At 32.2% G+C, this 26979-nt stretch overlaps 1 protein-coding gene across 5 annotated transcripts in view; it reads right to left on the reverse strand.

Annotated features, from left to right (window-relative positions):
* Positions 1-26979, reverse strand: part of FAM193A (family with sequence similarity 193 member A) — a 203132-nt gene that overhangs the window by 80319 nt on the left and 95834 nt on the right. For 4 of the 5 annotated variants that reach the window (XM_051966310.1, XM_051966312.1, XM_051966308.1 and 1 more), the window contains exons 2-5: positions 26215-26280; positions 15308-15553; positions 1732-1898; positions 664-831 (exon numbers count right to left, since the gene is read on the reverse strand). In XM_051966310.1, the coding sequence (XP_051822270.1) occupies positions 664-831; positions 1732-1898; positions 15308-15553; positions 26215-26280 (647 nt within the window). The remainder of the gene's footprint in view (positions 1-663; positions 832-1731; positions 1899-15307; positions 15554-26214; positions 26281-26979) is intronic. The other variant, XM_051966313.1, reaches the window with a different exon arrangement.

The following is a 26979-nucleotide window of genomic DNA, read 5'->3' on the forward strand; positions in this document are numbered from 1 at the left end:
CTTTACAAAATTTATTTTTTTTCTCTTCTAAAATTCATGCCATATAATGACTGAAGGATGAAAGGACAGTGGTTTAGAAGAGAAAAAAAAGTTGAAGGGAGAGAGCTTGTGAGGCATGATAGTTACCTTTACCTCTTTTTTCTTCATTGCCTTCCAATAGACATAACAACAAAACAATAACAATGGTAATTTTTAAGATTATGAGAAATGAGAGATAATGATGATATATCAGTTCACATGTAGTTTTGCAAGTCATTTACCAAAACTACCTCATTTAGATGCTGCATCTTCCAGTTTCTTACAAAAATGTGTTTGCTCAAAGCAAATACAACATTCAAGATTCAATCTACATGTATATGTACTAATTTAAACTTTGTTTAAAACAAAACATAACAAAACTGTGCATATGTATGCCTTCAATTGAGTTTGTATCTAAGACTTGGCATAGCACTAAAATACAGAGTATTTACTATGAATAAAACAATGTGGATCACAGAATAGCAATAATAAAAACCCAATAAAAATAGAGCGGTAGTGGAAATAAGAGACATGAATCAGTTTTTTTAAGTATGTAAGAAGAAAGAATAGTAGCCATAAAGATAATAGTTTGTTTTGTAGGACAAAAAAAGGAAGGGGAAAAAAAGGGAAGGAAAGAATACATACCTATCCACAAGCTCTTTCATGCCCTCTTTATCAGGAACTAGAGATTGGTCTTGGTCATCTGCCAAAGGGGTCCCAGCTTGACGATATATACATCGGACCATATATCGTACTTCTGACCAGTAATTCTGAAGTTGCTGGGATTCTCGTTCAGTCTCTGCTGAAATTTCTCTGTTAAACATTAGAATCATATGAAACATTTATTATATTATACTGACTAATGTACTATTAGTAGCAGATATGAAAAATATAATTCATTAAAATGTTTATAATTAATGTCTGAGGAAAAGTTAAAAAGTTCTGGGTTATAGAAAAAAGAAAATCAACTTACTACTATTAGACTATTGAAGGATAGAGAACATTTAATTTCTGCCTTTACACCTCCAATACTTGATAAAGCTTTTAAAACATATCAAGTATTTAATTAAATTGATGTGAACACATGTAAATTTATTAAAAGTAAAAAGTCAGTAGTCAACAAGTTTGATATCATGGAAAAATTAAGAAATTTAAGTCAATAAGTAGGATTTCACTTAGACATTAGAAAGAACTTGCTAATGAAGGATAAGGAGTAAAATGTACGTATAAAAAGAGGTTACAAAACTGTCTATGCCAAGATATTTCTAAAAGCATGACAAACAATGGTTTTGAATGGGATAAGCATAATCCCATCAGGACTCCTGTTATAAGACTTCATTATTCTCTGACTATTGCTTTTATTATTTCTAGCTCCAATTAATTCTTTATGGGAAAGACTACATTTTATAAAGAAAGATTACATTTGACTTACTTACTAGCACAAGGAAGATAGTAAGAAGCTAGATAAATATTTGCCAATGGTATTTTTAAAATTGCCACTAAAATCCACAATGTATTTATAATGTCTATCAATTATAACTGGTATTGGCAGTACCAAATACTTTGGTGGAGCAGAGAATAGTTAGCTTCCTCTGAACCTAACATTTTATTTTCTAATGATAGATCATACCTAAATTTATCTCAGATCTTTTTGAACCAAAACAACTTTTTTAGTTGATAGGCAACCAAAGAAAAATGACAAATGTCTCTCACCTTCTTTCATTACATGCCTCACAATTACACCCTATATCTGAAGGTGTGGAATTATTGAGATCTGCAGAGGGTACCGTCTGTGCTCCAACAGTGATTCTCCCTCCTCCAACGGATTCTTGCTGTGATCCACTATTTCCAAGAGGGGTGTGCAAAAGGAAATCTTGGTTCTAGATTTAAAAACACATATAAAGAAATTCAGAAGTTAAAGTAACCATTTTATGGCTACTAAGGGACATAATAATAAAGAGGAAAATAATATTTTAAGATTTCTAAAAATTTTATTTAAAAAACTAAATTGAAAATGTACCATTTGCTTTGTCATTAAATACTTAAGGATTTGCTTGGAAACAAAAATTACCCACTGCTTTTCAATTTCCAAAACAATGACACAGTCCTCCTTGATTTTTTCCCCTCTTCATTTATAAAAACCTGTCAAAACTCATTATACCAGAAACTTAAAGAGTAATCTCTCATTTCCTAAAACACGATCGTGAAGATAAACACATAGGGGTACTTTAGGTGATGTTCATAAACATTAAATTATACAGGGATAAAAAGCATACTACAAAATAACCAAAATTAAAGCATTCTGAGACTGCATATAATGAAAGTGTCCAAACTTAAAGTACATGTCCTAAATGTACAGAAGATTAAAACAGATAATAGTTATAAGGTAATGGTTTCATAATCATATATTTAGTGAGAAAATTCAGGTACAAAATTTGTCATGTCCAACATTTAAGTCAAATTGTACCAAAAAGAACTACATTCAAGGAGGTAAAAACCATAGTACTACAGAGAAAAAAAAAATCCATTACTATATAATATGATTTAATAATTTCTTCAACTAAAATCCTATCTGACAGGAAAAGATATAATTATTGAATAAGGGTCAATTGAAATAATATAACAATTGCTGTAGATATGTTTAGATCAGAAGAGGAGAATGATACATAAGTGGAGAAATTCACTATTTTGTGTCAGTCTTTTATTTAGAGATCAAACCAAACAAATGGTTAAAATGGCCTTTCTCAGCCATGGTATTGTTCACACATTAATCCAAATCCCACAAGGCTCAAAAATGGCAAAAGTATGGAGATTAAAATTCAATAGAAGTATTTCAAAAGGGTGTATAAAGTGTCTTAAATGAAAATCAAATGAATTTTTCTATTAATATAGTCTCTCATTTATAGTTTCCTCAGAAGAAATCACACTGTTCCAGAACACTCAAGCTCCTTTTAGTGAAATTCACAGTAAAAAGAATTAAGTTGGTTTAAATATTCCTACCCCTCAAAAAACCAGTGTCCATAATATTAAGAAATCTATTGAGTAACAAAACAACCAGTAACAGAAAAACTGAATGAAATAAAGAAAAGACAAAAATAAGAACATAACTTCAAATCTCTAAAAAATTTTGCAAAGGAGCTAAAGTTTGGCAACAATCTGAAAATTATGATTGGTCTCCCTAGAAAATTAACAAGTGCCAGAAGTCTGAATACCATATTTCTGGAAATCAACAAAAGAACCTAGAAGCAATGGAAATACACAGTAGACTATAGATCAGTAGAATACAACAGACTAAGAAAGAGGAACTCTATAAAGTTTAATTCACCTAGAAAAAAACAATGAAAAAACCTGAAACAACTTATTCAAAAAAGTACTAAATGAAAATACATAATAAGAATGAAACGATACACAGAAAGATACTGAGTATTTGAATCTTTTTCCTTAACAGATTTTGAGACTATATTTTGTTTGGCTTCTACCTCTGATTTTAGTGATGGATAAAGAACTCTAAATTAAGCCAACTTTCTTACTACCAATACACAACAATTTTATTGTAAATTACCATTTCAAGAGTAATATCTGGGGTGCTGAGGTATCAAATGATTTGCCCAAAATCAAATTAATAAAGGGAGGTGACTAGAAGGACTTTGAGAGTTAGGAAGACGCTCAGCAGGGAAGATACCTCCCCATCAGAGTTTACTTAGTAAACTGAAAGCTCTCATAATCATTAAAGAGTTATGAATGTACTGATCACTTGTAAATATTAGTCACCACACCATTCAGTCATCCTACTATACTTAACACCAGCAAACTCCTCCAACCCTGCCAAAATCTTTAAATAGAGTTCTTTACAAAAATGTATGTAACCTTTGAATATTTTTGCATAAATACCATTTAAAATCTCATAATGAATTCAAAGTGAAGTAAAATGTTATTGAATTATAATCCTGTTGGAAAACTTATATGCTATTCTCCAAAACACTTGATTCACTTTATTTTTTATAATAAAAATATAATTGCAATTATAATGTAAATTTTAAAACATGATAAAATATCTGATAGAAAGTAAAGTTCTTGAGGGTAATGCCCTCTTCATTTTTATTCTTTGTAACTTGAGTATTAGGCAGTTTGTTTACTTATTCAATAAGTATTTATATGTTTTGTTCATATTAACCAGTTTTATTTTTCAAGATGAAGTTACAGTCAAACTTTTAATTTTTCACTATAAACTATGAAATGTTGTTTAACATTTCATAAGGATTCACTTAATTTTGTAATTACTCTGAATGGGACTTCCCTCCTCTCCCCCCTTTTAAAAAACTGTTTAAAAAAACAGTGTTTTTTTTTTTTTTTAACTGCTATATGGCACAGTGGACAGAGCACCAGATGTCAAGTCAGGAGGACCTGAGTTCAAATTTGACCTCAGACACTTAACATTTCCTAGCTGTGTGATCCTGGGCAAATCATAACCTGAAATGCCTTGCAGAAAAACCTCCACAACAAAATAAACGCAAAAACTAATAACATTTTCATACAGCAGGGTTTTCTTTTCTTTCCTTTTTTTTTTTTTTGCTGAGACAATTGGGGTTAAGTAATTTGCATAAGATCACACAGCTACTAAGTGTTAAAGTGTTCGAAACTGAATTTGAATTCAGGGCCAGTGCTCTACCGACTGTGCCATCTACTTACTCCTTTGAGTTTATTTTGTAACCTGTAATTTTTATATCTCACTACTGTTCAGTCATGATAATTGAACATAATTCTCTCTTCTACTTATTCAATAACTGCCTGTCCAAGTACTATCCATTTCCAATGACTGATTTCCATGTCTTTGTGTACTGACATTTACACTTTTAATTTTAAAAAAATTAGAAAAAGAAGCTGGTAGCTGAAAATGTTATAACTTTTATATTTTATAAGTCCCTGTGATGGTGAGATATTTCACTATACCACCATCTCCTTGTTTGTTTTGATGCATAATTATATGAACATCCAGTCCAACTAGAACAAAGACAGTACTCATTTAGTTCTCTATACGTGTTTTCTAGTAAGATGCACGTATCACCAAAGTGACACATTATATTTAATTACTCAAGATTGCTGCAAGACTAAAAATGAATTTCTTAAAATGATAATTGTGGCAATAATAGCAATTAGTTTTGATAAATATTGCTTTATAATATAACCTATGAATTGATAATGCTATCATTCCTTTATTCTTGATTGTTCAATTTCTATTTAAGACTGAAGATATTCCATCCTTCCAAATGAATTCTGGCATTTTATCTAATTCTACAAAGTAACTATCCTTGACAATTTTATTGTTCATTAAATTAGCTAACTTGAATTTATTTTTAATATGTTACTGAACCATAATCAATGAACAATGATTTGCCATTCCAATTATTTTAAGGCTTTGTCTCTAACAAGTATTGCATAGGTGTGTTTGTTTGATTATGTAAATTTATATGTAATTTTGCATTTATACTTATTTTTATTAGAATTATCTTTATCATTTTATCAGGTCAAGAAAATCTTTTCATTCACTCTTTTCATTACATTCCTCATTCCTTTCAGCACAGTAATAATATTTCATTATATCTGTGTACCATGATTTGTTTTAGCTCTTCTCCAAACAGTTGGGATCTACCTTGTTTCACATTCCTTGCTAAGTCAGAAAAATACTATCATATATATTTTTGTGTACATATGGACTTTTTTCTTTTTTGCCAGGGAATCATTGTGGAACTCTGGATGAATTATTTCTCTCTCTGTGTTTTCTTTAATTTTAATATAAAAATATATTTTACTTCCTTATCTCATAGCTCTGTTAGTGTTAAGAGTATGTTAAAGGGCTTTTAAAATGATGTGTATTATATGAATGTGATGGGTAATATTATGGGCAAATTACCTTTTGTGATACATCTATATATAATGTTAAATTTCTTATCAGTTTTGAAATGCTCATTAAATGTCAGTTACTTCACTTTCATAAGCATGGCTAAATGAATAATAACTAACACTAATGAAATGTTGTAAAGGTTACATAGCACTTTAAACATATCTTTTCATCACTCATTTGATCCAGTGTCATTACAACCCTATTTTACAGATGAGAAAACTTGGACTTGGGGAGGTTAGATGATATAGCCATGGCTGAATTTAAAATCCAGGATTTCTTGATTCTATGATTGTATGTGCTCCAATACCTCAAAGCTGCCTCTCAGGGAAAAGGACTTTGTTTCAGATAACTAGCACAAGCTTAGCCGGTAGCTCAGATTTTAAGATGATAGAATTTAGAACTGGAATCAAAATTAAAGACCGCTTCCCCCACCACCCCAAACTCAGTAGTCAACCTATAAGACACATAAAACAAAGTACAATACAATGCTCATAAAGGAATAACCAAACAATGCAGTGATCCTAACTGGAATATATCAATATTATCAAACTTAAGACTTTATGAGAGGACAGAATGTTTGGCTTTACATTTTCCCATGTCTTGTAATCAAATGCTTTTTATTTTATGTACTCCTATTATGTATTAGTAATAACTTCCTTTCCCTATTTCCTCCTTCCTTTCTCAACATTGTTGCATGTCATTGCCATCTCTAGCCCATCAAACAGAACAAAATCTCATAGAAGCCCTATGTTATACTTGTCTTTCCCTGATTCTTCACAATAGTATTTTATTTCCCCCCTAATAATACATAGTTTTCAACATTCATTTCTGTAAGATTTTGTGTTCTAAATTTTCTCTTCCTCCTTCCCTTATTTCTCCCCTCCCCCAAACAGCAAATAATCTGTTATTTTCCCTATGATTCTTAAAGATGTTAGGTTTGGAGAAACATTTATTCCTTAATACTCTCCCATTAGCATAGTGACAATTTATCCTCACAAAGGACACTTCTATTTCTTTTGGCTCTTGCGTTTCCATTTCAAAATGTTAATTGATTCTGGAAATTTTTAATCAAGAATTGTTGGAAATCTAATAATTCACAAAATATTCATTTTTTCAACAACTTTGAAAACAAAACAACAGCCTACCATCAGATTGGCTAAGATGACAAACAAAGATAATGATAAATGTTGGAGGAGATGAGGCAAAACTTGAATACTAATGCATTGTTGGTGGAGTTGTGAGATCTAACCATTCTGGAGAGGAATTTGGAACTATGTCCAAAAGACTATACAACTGTGCATACTCTTTGATCCAGTAGTATTTATTATCACTACTGGGCTTATATCCCAAAGAGATCATAAAGTAGGGAACAGAAGCCACATGTGCAAAAAAATTTGTAGCAGTTCTTCTGGTGGTGGAATTGGAAACTGAATGGATGTCCATCAACTGGAGAATGGCTGAATAAATTATGTTATATGAATGTAATAGAATATTATTTTAAGAAATGACAAACAGGCTGATTTTAGAAAAGCATGGAAAAACATGAACTGACACTGAATGAGTAAAGAGAATCAGGAGAATGTTGTACACAGTAACAAGATTATATGATGAACTATGACAAACTTAGCTCTTCTCAGCAATACAGTGTTCCAAGACAATTCCAATAGACTTTGGGTGGAAAATGTCATTCACATCTATAACGAGAATTATGGAGAATGAATGTAGATCAAAACATTATTTTCACGTTTTTTTAAGGGGGAAGGGTTGATTTTTCTTTCTTGTAGTTTTTCCCTTTTGTTCTGATTTTTCTTTCAGAACAGGACTAATATAGAAATGTTTAAAATGATTACATATGTACAACCTATATCAATTGCTTGCTATTTTCATTTCCTTGAAATTTTCTATCTAGACTCCATTTTTTAAAAGTCATGATTTTCGAACAGTTTGATAAATCATAGATTATATCTCTTTTAGCCATTTTTCAAATCATTTTTAATTTTTTTAATCTATTGATTTTAGTTTAATATTTTTAGATGATTGATTCATTCACTGTTTTTTATAAGATCCAATTTAATTTTTCAGAAAGGTTCTCCATCATCTCTTTTAAGCTATCAATTCTCCTTGATTTTTTCCTCTTTAGTTATTCGATTTCATATCTGTTATTTCATTTTCTTCCAGTTATTCTTATCTTTGACACCAGGACACACATTATCTTTTCTCTTTTAAGTTTACTTGGTTTTGTTGTAGGGTTACTCTCCACTTTGGAGTTTACTTTCTGTGTGTTTTTCAATCTAAGGCACTTCATTATAATATGTATTCCATGCATTGCCTAGTTTGCTCATCTTAAAAGTCTCTAATAATTTGGAAAAGGAAAAGGAGATTGTGCAAACATTAAGATCTTTTCTTGTATTACTGAATGGCATGGTAGTCAAACCTAAGTTGAGCATTGGCCAAGAATACTGTGCTCAGGACCTTGAGTTGTTCCCACACTGGGCCTTTTCCTTCTGACCAAATGACTCAGGAACAGCCCAGCCCTAATATCGGGTTCTGGTTAGGTCTTTATTACCCCAAGGTAACAAAGTGCCTTCCCTTACATTGAGTTGCTATTATGGGGGTACTGAGTCAGTCTGGGATAATCTTTTTCAAGAGCCCCTCTTTGGGTATTTTTGCAAAACTGAATACTATCTGGAGTCTTCCTTCTTCTCCATACTTTTACTTTTTTCTCCCCAGTTTGTACCTTAAGTGGGAATAATCTACAAGAGATTGTCCTTATTTCTTTTTAACTGGTACATTCAAAAATTTCTGTGGGCTGCTTGTGGGATCGGAATTCCTCTAGTTCCTAGTACATCACTCTCCTACCACCTTTTATAATTGATCTGTCAATTGATTTCTATTCTGCTACTTTAATGAAATGTTTATTCATTTTGATTTCTTTCTCCAATAATTCTCTGGAGTTTTCCAAATAAGTCTAGTAACAATTCAAATAATATAAAACAAATACCTTTAATTTTGCTCTGCTGCCTTATTACTAATTGTCAACATTTCTAGGATTATCAAACAGTAGTCAGGAGAGAGTTCATTTTTGTATTTACCAAATATTTACTGAAAAAAATTTAATTGTTTCAGTATTTGACACATACAACAAATAGAATCTTTTATTAATTCTGTCAAAGCCTTCCCTCTAGTGAACATTTCTTTCTCTGGTAAGAAAGTTCTTAAATTTTAAACATACTTTTGACCTTGTCAGGTAAGTGTATTTCCATCCTTATGTTTCCCAAGGGATAAACTTAAATAAGTATAATATTTTATTAAAGGGTTTTTGTTGTTTATATGACTACATTGATTACTTTCCTAATGTTTTAACCAGTCTTGAGAGACAAATCCTTTTTGATTTATACAAATAAGCAATTCTTTGTTTATATGGCTACAATTCCCATGCTGAGATGATATTTAAAAATTTTACTTCAACATTCATTAGTGTGATTGGTCTACTGTTTATTTCAATGATTTATTCCTTTTGATTTGAGTATGAAGTGATATTCGTCTTCTAAAAGGATTTTGGTAGAATGTGTTTTCTTAGTATTATAGGTAAAAATGGAAATAGTCACTGAAATGGTTGTGGGTAAAAGGTATAATTAATATGCTATTAGTAGAATTATGAATTAGTCTACACATCTGGGAAAATAAGGTAGAACTGTGTTAGAAAAGCCACTAAAATATTTATACTCATGATCTAAAGACATCACAACTGGGCATATATAACAAAAAAAAAAAAAAAAAAAAAACATAAAAAGGTCCTATATATAAAAATAAGTATAGAAGGGGCAGCTAGGTGGCGCAGTAGATAGAGCACCAGCTCTGAAGTCAGGAGGACCTAAATTCAAATCTGATAGATACTTAACACTTCCTAATTGTGCAACTCTGGAAAAGTCACTTAATCCCAACTGCCTCAGCAAACAACAACAACAACAACAAACAACAAAAACAACCAAAAATATGTACAGAACATTTTGCAGTAACAAGAAGCTAGAAAGAAACTCCAGCAAACTGATAATGAAAGGCAGTCTGGGGTAAGGATAGTCTGAAGGAAGAAAAAAGAAAGTTAAGGTACAAATTATTACATATCTGTCAAAGAATGAGGAGGTAGGGGAAACTAATGTTACAACTGCAGCTGAGAATGGAAGGATGAGTTTGGTAGAATAACAATTAAGTTCTATTTTGGGATATGTTGAGTTTAAGAAGTATTTAGGTCATCTAGTTTGAAATATTTAATAGGAAAGTGGTGAGGCAAGAATGGAGCTCAACAGAAATACTAGGGGAGGATTTTATACAGTGTTTTATATATAGTGCTTTAAGGTTTACAAAATTGCTTTACAAATATTATCTCACTGGATTCTTATAATCCTTTAAGGAAGTTGCTATTTTTATCTCCACTTGATGCATTAATCAATATATATTAAGGACCTATCATGTTACAGGTGCTATACTAAGAGTTAGGGATACAAAGAGGCAAAAGACAGTCTTGCCATCAAGGAATTCACAATCTAATGAGTAAACAATATGTAAACAAATTTATAAAATAAGCTAAATACAGAATAGGAAATAACTAGCAGAAAGAAGACATCAGAATTAAGGACTGGGGAAAAGTTCCTGTGGAAGGTAGGATTTTAATTGTCACTAAAAAGAAGCCAGAGAGATCAATAGTCAGAGCAGAGGGAGGAAGAACATTCTTTGTGTGGGGGACAGTCAGAGAAAATGTCTAAAGTTGAGAGATGAAGTGTCTTGTTAATGGAACAGTTTGAAGGTCAGTGTCACTGGATGGATAAATTCATGTCAGAGAGTAAGATGTAAGAAAGACAGAAAAGTAGGTGTGGGCTAGATTACAAAGAGTTTTGAAAGCCAAAGCAAGCATTTTGTATTAGTTCTTGGGGACAATAGGGAGCCATTGAAGTTTATTGAGGAGGGGGTGACAAGATTAGATATGCATTTTAGGAAAATCACTTTAATGGCAGACTGGAGAGAGACTTGAGGTTAACAGGCCCATCAATCTCTGAGATAGGCAGATTAAGCATCTTACTCAGGTCCATATAGTTACTAAGTGTCAAGCTGCATTTGAACCCAGATGTTCCTGATACCAGGTTCAGCACTCTATCCACTAGCTGAATGATCGTAGGCAAATGTCCCATTCTTACTCTTTCCCTCATTCAGTTTTAGCATTATTTCTCATTGGGGGAAAAACAGTAGTTGTACACTTCTGCAAAGAAGCTTCTAATTTTTACTCAAATATCACAGGTAAAATATTCAAGTAAAAAAAAAAGATTCTGAACTATCTTGCAAATGATTTAGATGACAGCCATCATTTCTTGCTTGTTTTTGGTTTTGAAGAGTAAATCAAAGGTGAAGATACAGACAATTCTTTGTGATCAAAATAACAATCGTTAAAAAAAAAAAAAAAAGGTGACTATAATGTCACCCTTGCCAGTTAAGCCTTTCCTGATCCTTTTCACTCCTATCCCCAGCCTATGCTCTCTTTCCTGAAATTACTTTCCATATGCCCATCTTGTGTCCATGTCATCATCCAGTGAGGTATAAAGCTACTTAAAAAACAGGAACTATTAACTTTTTTTTCTTTGCATACCTAGAACACTGCAATTATTTAATGTTTGCTTGCTGAACTAAATAAAGACTTGACACAATAATTCTTTTTTGGGGGAGTGGAAGGGTAGGGGTCGGTTAGGATGACTAGGCAGGTAGTGAGAAAGGACACAGTGTGAACGTTTACATTATTATTTTGGACAAGATTGAGGAACATGCTTGAACGGTAGTTAGGTGAATTCAGAATGATTTGACTCAAATAGTAAAAAATGACATGGAACTATGAATGGATGGATCAATTGGAGAATGGTTGAGTAAATTGTGGTATATGAATGTTATGGAATATTATTGTTCTGTAAGAAATGACCAGCAGGATGAATACAGAGAGGAGGCGAGACTTACATGAACTGATGCTAAGTGAAATGAGCAGAACCAGGAAATCATTATATACCTCAACAACGATACTATATGAGGATGTATTCTGATGGAGATGGATTTCTTCGACAAAGAGATCTAACTCAGTTTCAATTGATCAAAGATGGACAGAAGCAGCTACATCCAAAGAAAGAACACTGGGAAACGAATGTGAACTATCTGCATTTTTGTTTTTCTTCCCGGGTTATTTATACCTTTTGAATCTAATTCTCCCTGTGCAACAAGAGAACTGTTCGGTTCTGCACACATATATTGTATCTAGGATATACCTGTAACCTATTTAAACATGTATAGGAGTGCTTGCCATCTCGGGGAGGGGGTGGAGGGAGGGAAGGGAAAAATCGGAACAGAAGAGAGTGCAAGGGATAATGTAAAAAATTACCCTGGCATGGGTTCTGTCAATAAAAAGTTATTAAAAAAAAAAAAAGACATACTTCTATAACTTACAGAGGTGGAATAAATGTTTCAAACCCCCTCCCCCCCCCACGAAAAAAAAAATGACATGGAACTATCTAACAGAAAGTCCTAAGGATTTATCCTTTACTCCGTGAGACAGTAAGGGACAAAAAAAAATTCAAGTATAAAGGAAACAATTATGTGAGTTAACAAAATGTAGAATGGACTGTCTTAGTGGATTCTCTTTTATTAGATATTCTCAAGCAAACCTTCAAGATGATCCTATGGTAATAAATTAAAGTATGTAAATCCCTTTTATAAATTATTCTTATTATACTAGTCAGATATAGATGAGTCTCTGAGGTACCAATTTAGACCTGTGATATGATGGTACTTTAGGACTTGGATTTTACATAGAATTACAAAGATTGAATGACCAAACAAAAAAATAATTAAAATCTTATAATACAAAATAAGAAATTTATACCTTACAGTTTCATTTAAGTTTCCCTTCAATCCAGAATTAAAACTAAAAAGGGGGATTTTCAGCTCAAAGTTTCTCTAACAATTGATGATGCTTATTCCAAGCCAAAATGTCTGGTATGTGCACCCCACCTTCAAACTGCTCCTCTCTCCCCACAAATAGCAGGCAATATTTTTAGGAATATAGCAGCATGGCTGCTAGTATCAAGATAGAGAGTTTCACTAAAAGTTATCAACTAAATTTTTTTTAAATAAAAAAAGTAACCAACTCAATCATATCAAAAAAATAAGCTTGAAGAAAGTGAAAGAAGGATCAAATCAATGCTATGTCAAAAATTAATTGTTTTTCTTTCTCCAGTGCCTAGAAAGGGTAATGCATTCAGTGGAACATGAGTAAAAAAGTCCTAATTAATGAGTCCAGTCAATTCACCCTTATGGGGGGGAAGAAAAAAAAAAGGAGAGGAAAGGTCTGGTTCTCTTTATTTGAAAGACTCAATATACTTCCCATCATTAACGCTTAAGAGGCCTGGGGAAAAAAAGCTAGTTCAAGAGATACATGAACAGGTTTCCTCTATGACAGAAAGGACTACCACAGAATAGCATAGTTAACTTCAACCTCCCACCTGATCTCTCTTTGCAGACATCAAAATACTATTTTTCAAAAATCTATCTCATGGAGATGGTCATTATAAATTGAGTTCAAATTCTCTCTCAAAGGGCTAGGAATAACACTAATAACATTTATAGGTTTAACTTAAGTAGAAAAATGGAAGAAAAGTACAAGACATAAAGACTTACGAAAATAATAGATGGACAAGGGAAAAAATGAGAATACAATCTCTGAACGGAAAACTCACAAATGGAGACAATATGAAATCAATCTCTTTTCAGATAAAAATAATGACCAAATATTGAGAGACATTAAAGAAAGACAATGATGAAGTTGAAATTCTTAAAGGTGGTAAATTAAGACTGACTTCTATCCTTTCTTAGAATCATAGCATTGTAAAACAGTAGCCATCTAAATCAAATCCTGTCATTTCAATAATTAGAATCCTGAAATTCAAAGACATTAAGTACACTGTAGAACATCATCAAAAAAGATGAGAAGTGAAAGAAGACCTGGGTTCTTATTGGTAGCACACTACCAGAATTCAAACTTCTTATAACTACATTCAGCAGCCTCTCTGACACAACCATCTATATTTTTCAACCATAGAGCAATAAAAGCCTAGCATCATGTACTGTTCCCATTTTCTCTCATTTTTTTTTTTACCTTACCCTCACTTTATTTTTTTGTTTACCCATTCTATTCATTTCTTAAAGAGTTTAAAAGAATTCAGAGGATTTAGAGTTCAAAGGGACCTTAAAAATAATTGAATTCAGCCCCTTCATTTTATGGATGCAAGAACTGAGTGCAGCCAAATTACTTGCCCAAGGTCCTACAAAGAGGAATCTACTCTGTTTTCACCCTGCCTACTTCTTACCTGTAGGCCTTTGTACATGCACAAAATGTAACTTTATAGCAGGGGTCCTCAAACTTTTTAAATAGGGGGTCAGTTCACTATCCCTCAGACTGTTGGTTAAAAACAACTATATAGTTAAAAACAAAAATTTTGTGTTGTGGGCCTTTAAATAAAGAAACTTCATAGCCCTAGGTGAGGGGGATAATCATTCTCAGCTACTGCATCTGGCCCGTGGGCCGTAGTTTGAGGACCCCTGCTTTATAGCCTCATGTCTACAGGATGAAGAACCTCCTTTGCCAAAGGCCCAACTCAGAAGCCACTCCTTCTCTGAAACATTTCTTCTCTGACCCTTCCCTGGATGGAAAACTACCTTATCTTAAAACTTTTCAAAGTATTTTGTCAGTTGTTTTCACAGATTCATAGATTTAGAGCTGAAAGGAACCATAGGAGATCATCTAGTCCACAATTTTCATTTTAGAAATGAGGAAACTGGGCCAACAAAATGAAATTACTTGCTTAAGGTAATGCAAAGTAAAAGCAACAGTCAAGATTACTAGTACGTTCTTCAATTCTAAATCCAAAGTGTTTTTCTGTGCTCTATGCACTGCACATCATGTTAATTCTACTCTTCCTTTCATCATGATTATCTTTACCTATGTCATTCAATTAGATTTCAACTTCCAAGTTGAACTTTTGTCATAACTATTTTTGTGTGCTTGCCATTTACCCATTATTACCTGAAATGTTTGCAGAACTATAAAATATTTTTGTTCTAATAATTCAATTTGTGACTTTTGATTTAATGAATTACTTTTTAATGCTTCTCATAATTTTTCCCTACTTGCATAATAATTATGATTCTTCAGCTCACTGAACCAAATGTAATAGTAATTTACTTTCTTAGACAACTTATCATGTAGAACAGATACACACAAAAAGGCAAGAAAACATCTGGGAATATTTATTTTCAAACATACTCCAGAATATTCTTTATTCACCCAGGAACACTCACCATAAGAGATTGTTCCAAGGTAGCATGCCTCTCTTCTTTCTCAACTGTTCTTCGACAGTCTGGACATACCCAAAGTGGAAGATGCAGCATACTATTTGCTTTAGGAGATGTAGAAAGTGCCATTTTGCTAGAATTTTTAATCCCACTCTCTGAAAGTGAGGAATCTTTCCGCTCACTTCTACAAAGAAGACAATGCTCTCCAGTTGTATATGGTGCTCTCTGACCCAAGCCAAAAGTAAATGGAGTCTGAAACAGATTAAAAACGTTTACGTTTTCAACATATTATAAAAACAAGTTCAATTTTTACCATAAATTGACATTTTTTCATTATGCCATTAAGATATTCAGAAGGAATAAATAGTCTTTGCAAATATTTCCTAATTATCTGAGCTGATATGTAATATATAATGATAATAATAATAAATTAATGTTCTAGAGCCTCACAATATGCCAAGTCAGATAAGCCAGTCATAATAAACAACTTATTCAGGTAGGCTCTGGAAAGTTATTCAATTTCTTTAACCTGTCTAGAAATCATTGTGCTATTACTCTTTGCTGGTAGCAAACACTATAACGAGAGTGAACATGGAGAAAAGCAAATCTACTGTTTAACAACTCAGGACTGCCTCTCCTTTCATGAATATGTTCCCATTAAGATTTCTATTCTCATACTGCTCTCAGTCAACTAAATTATATTCCCTTAGCTATCCAATGGGAAACAGTCACCATTCCATATTTCTTTTGGCTGCCCCAAGCCCCAAGGCTTTACAAGGTACTGCAACCCAGACTGACTTCAGAAGAATCAATGCCACTTGGCTAAGCTACTTTTAGGTTTCCCATAAAGTCAAAGTACGTAATGTATAAAAATGATCTCAAAACTTCCTTTTTAATACTGCTAAAGCTCTTATTTGTAATAGGAGTCAGAGATGGTTAATAACACAAATCAGATGAGATAACACAAAGAAGAAAATATGATTTGTGCTAAAAAAGGAAAGCAACAATTGAATTAAACCAAAAGATGAATGCATACATAACACCCATTAATTAAAATATCACTTCTGACAATCTAACCCAGTTTGTCACCTCCAGATCTGCAATTTAAAGCCAAGAAAAGAAAAAGCTTTAAGACTCAATGAGCTATAGCACTTAACTTGTAATTTAAGTGCTGAGGCTAACATTAAGAAAAAGGCAAATTATGTAAATCCTGTAAAATATGCCACTCATTCAAAGAACATTAAATATATATATAGATATATATGCTGTGCCATAAAGAAGACAAGATACAAAGAAATATTTGTCTTCAAGGAACTTACAAATTAGTAGATATAAATGACAACAAAGATAGGAAAGAAAGAAAGAATAAATGAAAGCAAGAGGACCAGGTATGGAAGTTGTCAGCATAACTGATATTTACTAGTTGTATGATCTAGAATAAGTCACATAAACCCTTTATGCCTCTTCTCTTATGAGTTAAATGGGAGCAAGTACTTATATTATTTATCTTATAAAGACAGGTCTTTGTAAAATCTTCAATATTTGTAAAAAACCTTTTATAGAAATGTGAGCTATTATCTATCACCTCATTTTCCCTCTTAGACTATATAAACTATTAATTCCTAGATGGTAGGGTCTGAGTCTTCTTATTTATCAGTTACATCTTCCCTACCTCTTAGTATATTCTATAAACTTAATAATTAATAAGCACTTGTAGGAAATTATTATATTAAAGAAAGCAATTTGGAATCATGAAAATAAAGTGACTAAAACAGCTACAATTTCTGACCTAGCTATTATGAGAGCTATACCTCCCCCAAATGATTCAAAAACAAAAGACACACATACACACATACACACACACATGCATGCATACTTTTTTGTAGTAGCAAAGAACTGGAAACAAAATAGGTGCCTATCAACAGAGAAATGACTAACATTCAGGCAAGTGAACATAATGGAACATATGACATGAGAAATATAAAATGACGAATACAGAAAGATGAAAAAACTTATTTGAGCTGATACAAGGTAAAATAAGAACCAGAAAAATATACCAAATGAGTATAACTATGAATCCTCTATTACTCTCTAACTTAGCCCTCATATCTAAATTGCCAAATTTTGCAATTTCCTTTCTCCATAATCTCCCATTGATCCCCTTCTCTCCATTCACAGCGCCATCACACTAGTTCAAGCCCTATTTATCTCTTGCCTGGATTAGTACAACAGTTTCATCTCTCAAATTCAAGTTCCCCCCTTACTCCAATCCATCTTCCACACAAATGTTCTATGGCTTCCCCTCACCTCCAGGATCAAATTCAAAGTCTTTTTTTTTTTTTAATAACTTTTTATTGACAGAAATTCAAAGTCTTTTGATTGATATTTAAAACTTTGTAACCCAGTGCCCTCCTCTTTTTCCATCTTCTTATATTGCACTCCTCTTCTTCACATATTCATTTGCCAATTTTTTAAAATGACATTATACCTTCTATCTCTGAATCTTGGCACAGGCTATTTATCCCATATCTGGAATGCTTTTCCTCTCAAGTTCTTGCAATTTCAAGCTTTCTTTAAGATTTAGCTCCAGACTCATCTCATAATCTGTATTTATCTGATTTCTTTATGACAGCATCTATAGTATTTAGAATGTAAATTCCTGGAGAGCAGAGACCGTTTTCTTCTATTTCTTTGTATCCTCAATAATTATTGCTTGTTGGAAAAATAATAATATTTATATAATAAAATAAAATAATAAAGATAGAATGATGCAAACATATATAATGACAACCTTGGTTCCAAAGAAGAATTACAACAAGGCATAATGTGGTAGAATATAACATATTACATTAAGTTTTCAATGTTAGTTTTGCTGAGATTATTTTTTCTCTTCCCTCAAAAATTTGTTATAATGGAAAACTGGAAGGTGAAAAAGATGTAGTAGTTTTCAGTGTAGCTCACAGAAGCAGATAGAGGAGGTGCTATGGTATGGCGGTATCATTTTCTAGTGCCTGCCACCTTCAGCACTATATTCCCTTAGTCTTTAATATAGCCAATCTAGGACTCAGTCCACTATCAGTGTTCCACATACTCCTGCCCAGTTATCACAGCCAAATCATTGTATATAAAAAGCATGAAATAAATTTTTCATTCATTCATTCATTAATGAAAATACACTTTAATAAGCTATCACAATCTCTCTTTTTTTTAATTAAAAAAAAAAAAGAATCCTCATTTGATCTAACTGCTCCTATTTGCTATTATCCTGATTCTCTCATCATACAGCAAAGGTGAAAAACCATATATTCTTCGTTTAATAACTGGAAGAGATGCAGCAAAAGATCTGTTTATCTTATGGTTAAATTTGCCGTAGTCTGAAAAAGGATGCATAATTACAAGTATTACAATTCTATTACAATTTTACAGCCTATTCCTTTCCTTAATTCAATCAATTTTTCTGTTAAAATTATTTAATTTACATACATTAAGTACTGACATTATTTCACTACCTATGGTGCCTCTAAGTACGATACAACTTCCTTGTTTATCTCTTTTAACTATATCTACTTTTAATGATGCTTTTTCTGAGATCATGACTGTTATTCCTACTTTTTCAAGCTCACCTAGGACAAATTATTTTTAACTAAATATAAATCCTTAACTTTCAAATTTATTTCTTGGAAAAACATATTGCTTTCTAACCCTAACCCACTATTTTATCTTCTCATTTTATGTATGAGTTCTTTCTATAAATGTTCAGAGGATTTCTTCTATTTCCTTCAAACTTATCTTTGATATATGTAATGGAAGAGATCTGCTTCTTCACTTTCTCTTCTCTCTTCCACTTTCACCAATTATTAGTTCTTTTTCTTTATTTCTAATTCTCCCTTTGTAATTCACATTACAAAGCTAATTTTATGTGATTCTATCTATTAAGTCTTATTTTCTCCTTATTGTGTGTGAACCCACATTAAATTCTGCATGTGTAAAATTCTCTTTTCTCGTTAAAATAAAATGAGGTTCATGATGCCTATTCTCTATATTCTTTCTATTTTTGTATACACTTGTAACTCAAATGTAAGAAAAAATTTCCTTTGCTTTTGTTTGTTTCTAATAATCCTTTGCCCACCCAAATACTACAAAAATAGCATCCAGTCCACCTGTTTGTCTTATTTAATGCGTTCTGTGACTCTGGAAAATCATCAGGATCCTATTCTATTATTGTGCTATAAGAAATGACTAGGAGGATGATTTCCAAGAAAACCTGGAAAGACTTATATGAACTGATGCTAAGCAAAAAGAACAAGAACATTGTATATACAGTAAAAATATTTTAAGGATGACCAATTATGAAAGATTTTGCTACTCTAGTCCAAATAATGATTAAAGACAATTCCAGAGGATCTGTGATAAAAAAAAAAAAGTCTTTCACCTCCAAAGAGAGAACTCATAGACTCTGAGTCAGATTAAAGCAACTTTTTTCACTTCATGTTTCTTGACTGTTTTTGCTTGTAGGTTTTTGGGGGCGAGAAAGGGTTGAAATCTGGGTAGATAACACAACTAATATGGAAATAAACTTAAAAAAAAGAAAAAATTAGGATTCTGAAGGAATCCTTGTCTGTCCTTTTCCTATTAGAATGTGAACACTTAACATTACTTATCCCTTTCCTACTACTCAAATGTATTTGCTTTTTTAGATTTCTTGATTCCTGTGTTGTCATTTCTAAGTATCTACTCAGTCTTGGTATTTTAATACAGAATCCTTAACAATCTATTATTCCATGAAAGATCTATTCCTCACCCTTCTCCGCTACATCATGATTATATTTGGTTATGAAAGCCAAGTTATTTTTAGTCACAATCCTTTATCTTTTGAAATGGTACATTCAAAGGTTTTTGCACCTTTACAGCAAGAGCTGCTAAGAATTATGTGTCCTGACTGATTCTTAACTACTTAAACTCTTTCTGGATACTTGCAGTACTTTTCCCCACTGACTTGCAATGTCTGAATTTTGGGTATGACATCACTGGGGATTTCTTTCAGTAAATGATTGGTGGATTGCTTCTATTTTCACTAGGCCCTCTGATTCTTTGAGTATTCTTTTGAATACAGTTTTTTGAAATATGGCACATGGTGATAGGAAACTTGGTTATGGATTTCTAGAAGCCTGACTATTAAGTTATTTCTCCTTAATCTATTTTCCAGGTCAGTTGTTTTGATAATGGTTAGCTTGTAGCTTTTTCTAATATGTTTTTCTGATCTTTAAATTCTATTCTAATAATTCATCAATGTCTCATTCTCCTTGGTCCAATCGAACTTTCAGAGAGTCCACTACCTTGGTGAGATTTTCCATTTTCTATTTTATTCTCCTAATTCTTCTCTACAGAGCATCCTACTTGATTGAGAAGATTCATACTCTCCAAATGGAACTCCTTAAATCCCCTTCTTCCATTCCTCTAAACATCTCAGCATGATCCTTTATTCTTCTCTCCTTCAGACTGCAGAAGAAATGGTTGACTAATATTTTACTCCAGATAATCCCAGTAAATATGCTCTTAATCCTGTTTCCTCTGGCCTCTTCTAAGATTCTGCTATAGTAATCACCTCCTATTCTCTGATAATGTTTATCTTCAATCTCATTTACTAAGTCTTTCCCACATAATAATAGCTCCTCCCTGATTAGAATAAAAGGTAACAAAAAGCTTTTTCCTTTTGTTCTTTCTAATCCATCCAGGCATCATTCCATTTTTACTGTTCTTCATTTATTAAAACTCTTTTAGAAATTCATTGAACGTTTGGATTCTCCTTGAGGTCTGGCTTTTTCCTAACCATTACTCTAGGTCAAAAGAAATAGCCTTCTTATCAGCAAATCTAGTAGCTTTCTTCAGGCCTCTTTCTGCTTAATCTGTCCATAATGCATAATAAATAAATTAAGTATTGCTCACTAGATATTGTGTTCATTTTCGGTTTCAGAGGTACCATTCATTGAATTTTCCTACCATTTACTTAATTTTCCTATCTTTCTCAGCATTTTACCATTAACAGGAGTATGGCATTGTTGAAAATAATAATTCTAAGGCAAATTCTACTTTTTCTATTTATGCCTACAAGTCTAGGAAACTTATTTCAAACTCTTCTGAATTCTGTTAAGGATGTATAGTGCTAACACCACAAAATCTTATTAAATTCTAATTAAAAACAATTCAAAATAAGGTCCTATGTATGTATATGTAGACATATTGGAATCAAAGTCAGAAAGATCTAATTTCAAAACTTCTCTCAAAACACTTATGATATAACCCTGGGAAACAACCTATTTCCTTCATCTTAATTTAAAACAAGGGGTTGTTTAAAATCTATTTTACGTTCTGTTAATTTTAGTGTTTAAACATATTCTTATAGATAATCCTCCATTTCTTTTTTAATCATCAATTCTACTGGTAGAGAACTATGTATTATAGGTTCTAATAATTATTTTAATTCTATTTTTAGTGATTTTACCTTGTTCATTTTAATAATTTCAGTTTTTCCTTCTTTTTGATCAAGTTAGCTAAGAGTTTATCAATTTTAAAAATTATATAATTTCTTCATCGAGCCTTTCTTTTTTCCATTGTGTTGATGTACAATTACAAAGATATAATTTTTCCAAAAAAGACTGTTTTACCTGTACAGTGGTTATATTGCCTCATTGTTTCACATAGTTTTTATTTCTACAATTTGTTCTGTAAGCTATTATTTAATTACAATATTATTGCTAAGTAAGTTTAGGTCACCATCTTTTGCTTCTATTTCTAATAAAAATTACTAAAAAATCTAGTAAGAGAAGGTCAGTAAATTCTGTTTTTTCCCCCCATCTGTTTATAATTATTCTGTACTAGGATTTTTTTTTTCTTCAGTAAAGGTATCATCTGATGCTGAGAAAATGGTATTCTTGAATGTTTCTATTAAGAAGATACCTTAAGTCTTTTGTTCTTTGTTTTCAGTTCAGTATTATTCTTTTTATTTATTTTTTTTACATTTGTCTAATGTAGAAAGTAACATGAAAAGTTGTTTTAATTTCTGTGTTACCATCTATCTGTTTTTCTAATTCAGGTAACTTTCACTTTATGAATTTAAATGCCATGCTAATATTTAGTATGTATATATGTGTGTGTGTGTATTCTCTCACAGTTAAATCTTTCTCTTTTGACTCCCCCCTAAACTCTTATTTATATTTTCTTTCAATGCACCCCCAAGAAATTTTTGCCTTGTATTCATAGCTCTTTTCTTCCTCTCTCTATATAGTCCTGTTTCCCAATGTTTCATATTGCTAACTACAAAAATCACCCTTCTTTCATTATTCACCTAGAGACAATGTAAGAATGTATTACTCACTCCCCTCATTTGCTTTCCCATTCCCCATTCATGCAACTTCCCACTTGGAGGAACTGCCATTCCTGCAAGAAAGATATTGATTTAAATGAATCCAACAATTTTTAGAAAGCAAAATGACTAAAAGTTAATGAGTTGTGTATATCCTTTGACTTAGTAATGCAACTTCTAATCCTCTACCCCAGGGATATGAAGAAAGATGAAAAAGACCCATATGCACAAAAGAATTTATATCAATTCTCTATGAGATGCAAGGAAGTGGAAACTCAAGAGAAGCAGGGACATACTGAATAAAAGCTGAGTAAACTATACCATATGGATATAATGTAATACTACTGTAGCATAAGAAATGATGAAATAGACAATTGAAGGAAACTGCTATGCACTGATGCAGAGTGAACAGAAACAGGAAAAAAATTATATAATAAGAACAATGACATAAAACTAAACAACTGATCATTCACAATTCATTTGGAATCCACAATTCTGAAGGTGAGAAAACGAAGCATGCTACTCACCTTCTTGATATGGTCTCAGGGTGCAGAATGAAATATACAGTTTTTAAGGACATGGACAATGTGGGAGTTTGTTTTGCTTTATGTTATGTATATTTTTTTCAAAGATTTGGATTTTCTGTTCTTGGAGAGGGGGAGGAGAAAGCAATGGTAAGGAGAGAAAATAAATGCTTGCTAACCAAAAAAAAAAAAAAAAAAAAAAAAAAGATTTTTTTGATGACTGAATGGATCAGGGACTTAGTATACAGAATATTAACTCAACTCTTTTTTCTTTCTCTCTCCTGATTAGAAGAATCCCCTTTAATCTTTAGCCCTTTGGTTACTTGTGATGAACCTTCTCTGTTTTTTTCTCTTTTATCCCAGAGAACAATCTCTTTTTTTAAATAACAGGCTATAAACATGAGAAAATTACTTTCATTGTTAATTCTTATTTGCTTTCCTTTTATTTCTCTTATTTGGGTTGTTGGCAAATTCATTGATCTTTTTACATATACATCCATACTATCCAACTTTGTTAAATTGTGTTAAATTTCTTGGACTCCTTTACTTCTTTCATGAATGTAATAACCCATTATTCAAATTGCTTTTCCTACTTATTTGTATATCTTCTTCCTGAATGTGCCAAGAAACTGCTACTGAAACTGTCCAATTTAACCACCTTAAGTATTTGGAATTTGAATTATGTTTATAGGTTTGGGTCCCCCCCCCTCCTCTTTAGAGAAAATCTGTGAATTCTTGTCTAAATTAAGAAATTTGGGGAAAATCTATTATGTTTTTCTTGAAGTACAGCTTTATGTATGTATATAATGTGATGTTTATTATGGGGTTCACTAGTTGTATAAGTGGATAGTGCCAGGCTTGGAATAAGGAAAATTCATATTTCTGAGTTCAAATTTAGCTAGTAAGAAGCCTCTGATACTTACTAGTTGTGTGATCTTGGGCAAGTCACTTCACCATGTTTACCTCAGTTTCCTCACATGTAAAATAAACTGGAGAAATCAATGGCAAACCACTCCAGTAGTTTTGCCACGACGACAACCCCAAATGGAGCCACAAAAAATCAAATATGACTAAAATGACTGAACAAAATATCACATTGTTTATATTATAATAATATATAAATATATGTGTATTATTTAAACATATAATATCATATATAATAAATATGTTATTTGTAATATAAATATTTTATTATAGGAAAGGAAGGAAGCAAGAATATATATTTATACCAGTATCATGTATCAAGGACTGTATTAAAGGCTTTAAAAAATAAACAAATCTCTCATTTGATCCTTTTATATCATTGGATATTACTGATATAAGGTAATATTCATATTCTTTTTTTTTTTTTTGATCTGTCATGTTTTTTTGGGAGATCTGTGATCCTTACCATCTCTGTGCCTTCTATCTATAAGATCATCAGCTCTGATCTCTCTAGAGGTCCTATATATTTAACACTGTTGCTTTCTGCTTGTCTTCAGCCACATTGCCCTCCATTGAGAATTTTCATGTTCTAAATCTTAGTTTCTCTGAGGCAATTTTTTTTTGCTGAGGCAATTGGGGTTAAGTTACTTGCCCAGGGTCACAGAGCTAGAAAGTGCTAAATGTCTGAGGCCAGATTTGAACTCAGGTCCTCCTGACTTCCGGGCTGGTGCTCTATCCACTGCACCACATAGCTGCCCTCTGAGCTACTTCTTTTGAAATTCTTCATCATGTATTAATTTTTCCTACGCTGAGATTTTTAATTCTGTATTAAAAGTTATGAGATTTGGCCCAATTTCACCTCACTCTTAATTCTGAAATTTCTTCTATTGTCCCATGATTTCTAGAAATTTCTTAGTATTCTCTCTCTCTTTCACTCATTCATTAATAATACAGGTTCATTTTCCTTCATATTTATTTAAAGTATTTAAGTTTCTTTTGGAGGTTTTATTATGTTTCATTATCTATAGGATTACCTCTAGTATAAAATATAAAATCCCATGTGTGATTTTTCTACCACTTTGAACTTTCCAATCTTCTTATATTTTTCTTAGCCCCAAGAACTTAGCAAAGTAAGGACCTTAGCCTTCCTACTACTTCTTCCACAAATCTCCTGAATCTGGTCGTTTTCAGAGGCTGTTCTGTGTCTAGAATTCTCTCCCTCTTCATCTCTACCTTCTGGCTTCCTTTTAGTCCCAATTAAAATTTCACTTTTGCAAGAAGCCTGATCTCTAATTTTTGCTTTTACATAGTTATTTATATACTGTTTTCTCCATTACACTGTGAGATTTATGAAAGCAGAGATCTTTTTTTTTTTTGCTTTTCTTTCTATCCCCAGAGATTAGAACAATTCATTGCACATTTAAGAGGTGCTTAATAAATACTTTCTGCCTGTTCTACCAAACACTTACTTAAACCTTTGTAATCTTACTTCCATCAGCACTCTACACCTTACTTTGGCATTTAGCCCTTTACAATCTTCCCCCAACTTAATTCAGTAACATTGCTTCCCAAAAATATCTCCTCCTCCTTCCTGTACAACAGCCAAAACGGACTATTTACTGCATATAAAAGTACTTTCTACTTTCTTATCTCTCTGTCTACTATACTGGGAATATCCTATCCTCATCATCTGTGTGTGAAGAAATCTTATTCTTTTCACATGAAGAACCTAATACAAAAATCTTCCATGAAAGCTTTCCTAATAAAGACAGGACGCGCCTTCTTTCCTTTGATCTTGGACACCAGGTTTATACATCTGCTGTGTATTCTATTTTGTATGATTATTCATTTACTTTTTTTTTTTTACTTTACCTGTTATTTTAAGGGCAAAGATAATTTGCATTATCTTCTGCATACATTAAACTGTTAAATGTTTTGTGGGAAAAGTAACACTGTGTGTGTGTGTGTGTGTGTGTGTGTGTGTGTGTGTGTGTATGTGTGTGTGTGTGAAGGAATAGCTATGTATTCCCAAGATCAACTTTCTTCTCATCCACATTGAAATTTTGGAATAAATCTTGAATTCCATCTCATACTGTTCATACCTGAGAAACACTTGGGAAATCTGAACCAACAGGGCCGTCAGCAAATTGGGTACCATTTAATGAAACCTAGGAAAAATTAAAATATATGATTAAGAATATATCATGAAATAAAGTTGTCTACTTCTTCCATGTTTCTTTCTTTTTTTTTTTTAATAAATAAATGGTTTTTAATAAAGAACAATAAAAACAAAATGATAAACATTTTTTCTCGCTGGTGATTTCCTAGACTTCTGTGACCTTTGGGGATAATATCTCAATAAAGAAAAATTGATTTCAGATAATATTCACTTTTTATAACACATTAAATCTACAGTACTATAAATATTATACAGTAAATAAAATTATTCAAACTAAAACTTTAAAAACCTGAATCTTATCTTCCACTGTGTCCAATGGTGGTATAAAGGCACTATGTTGCTATAACCTCTCTACTTTGGCTGCCTTCTGTAAATCAAGACAATGGTTGCTGGAACTTTAAGTTGATGCTGTCAGAAGACTCCATTTCTTCCATGTTTCACTTGCTAAGAGATCAAGTTTAAACTTTTTTTTTTTTGGCTGAGGCAATTGGGGTTAAGTGACTTGCTCAGGGCCACACAGCTAAGAAGCATTAAGTGTCTGAGACCAGATTTGAACTCAAGTCCTCCTGACGTCAGAGTGGTGGTGCTCTATCCATTGTACCACCTAGCTGCCCCTAAACTATTTTATATAACTTATATAATATATTTATATAATATGCTTTCCAGTAATGGAAAGAAAAATGGTAAA

The sequence above is a fragment of the Antechinus flavipes genome, chromosome 6, assembly GCF_016432865.1.
Source record: "Antechinus flavipes isolate AdamAnt ecotype Samford, QLD, Australia chromosome 6, AdamAnt_v2, whole genome shotgun sequence".
NCBI classification, from domain to species: Eukaryota; Metazoa; Chordata; class Mammalia; order Dasyuromorphia; family Dasyuridae; genus Antechinus; species Antechinus flavipes.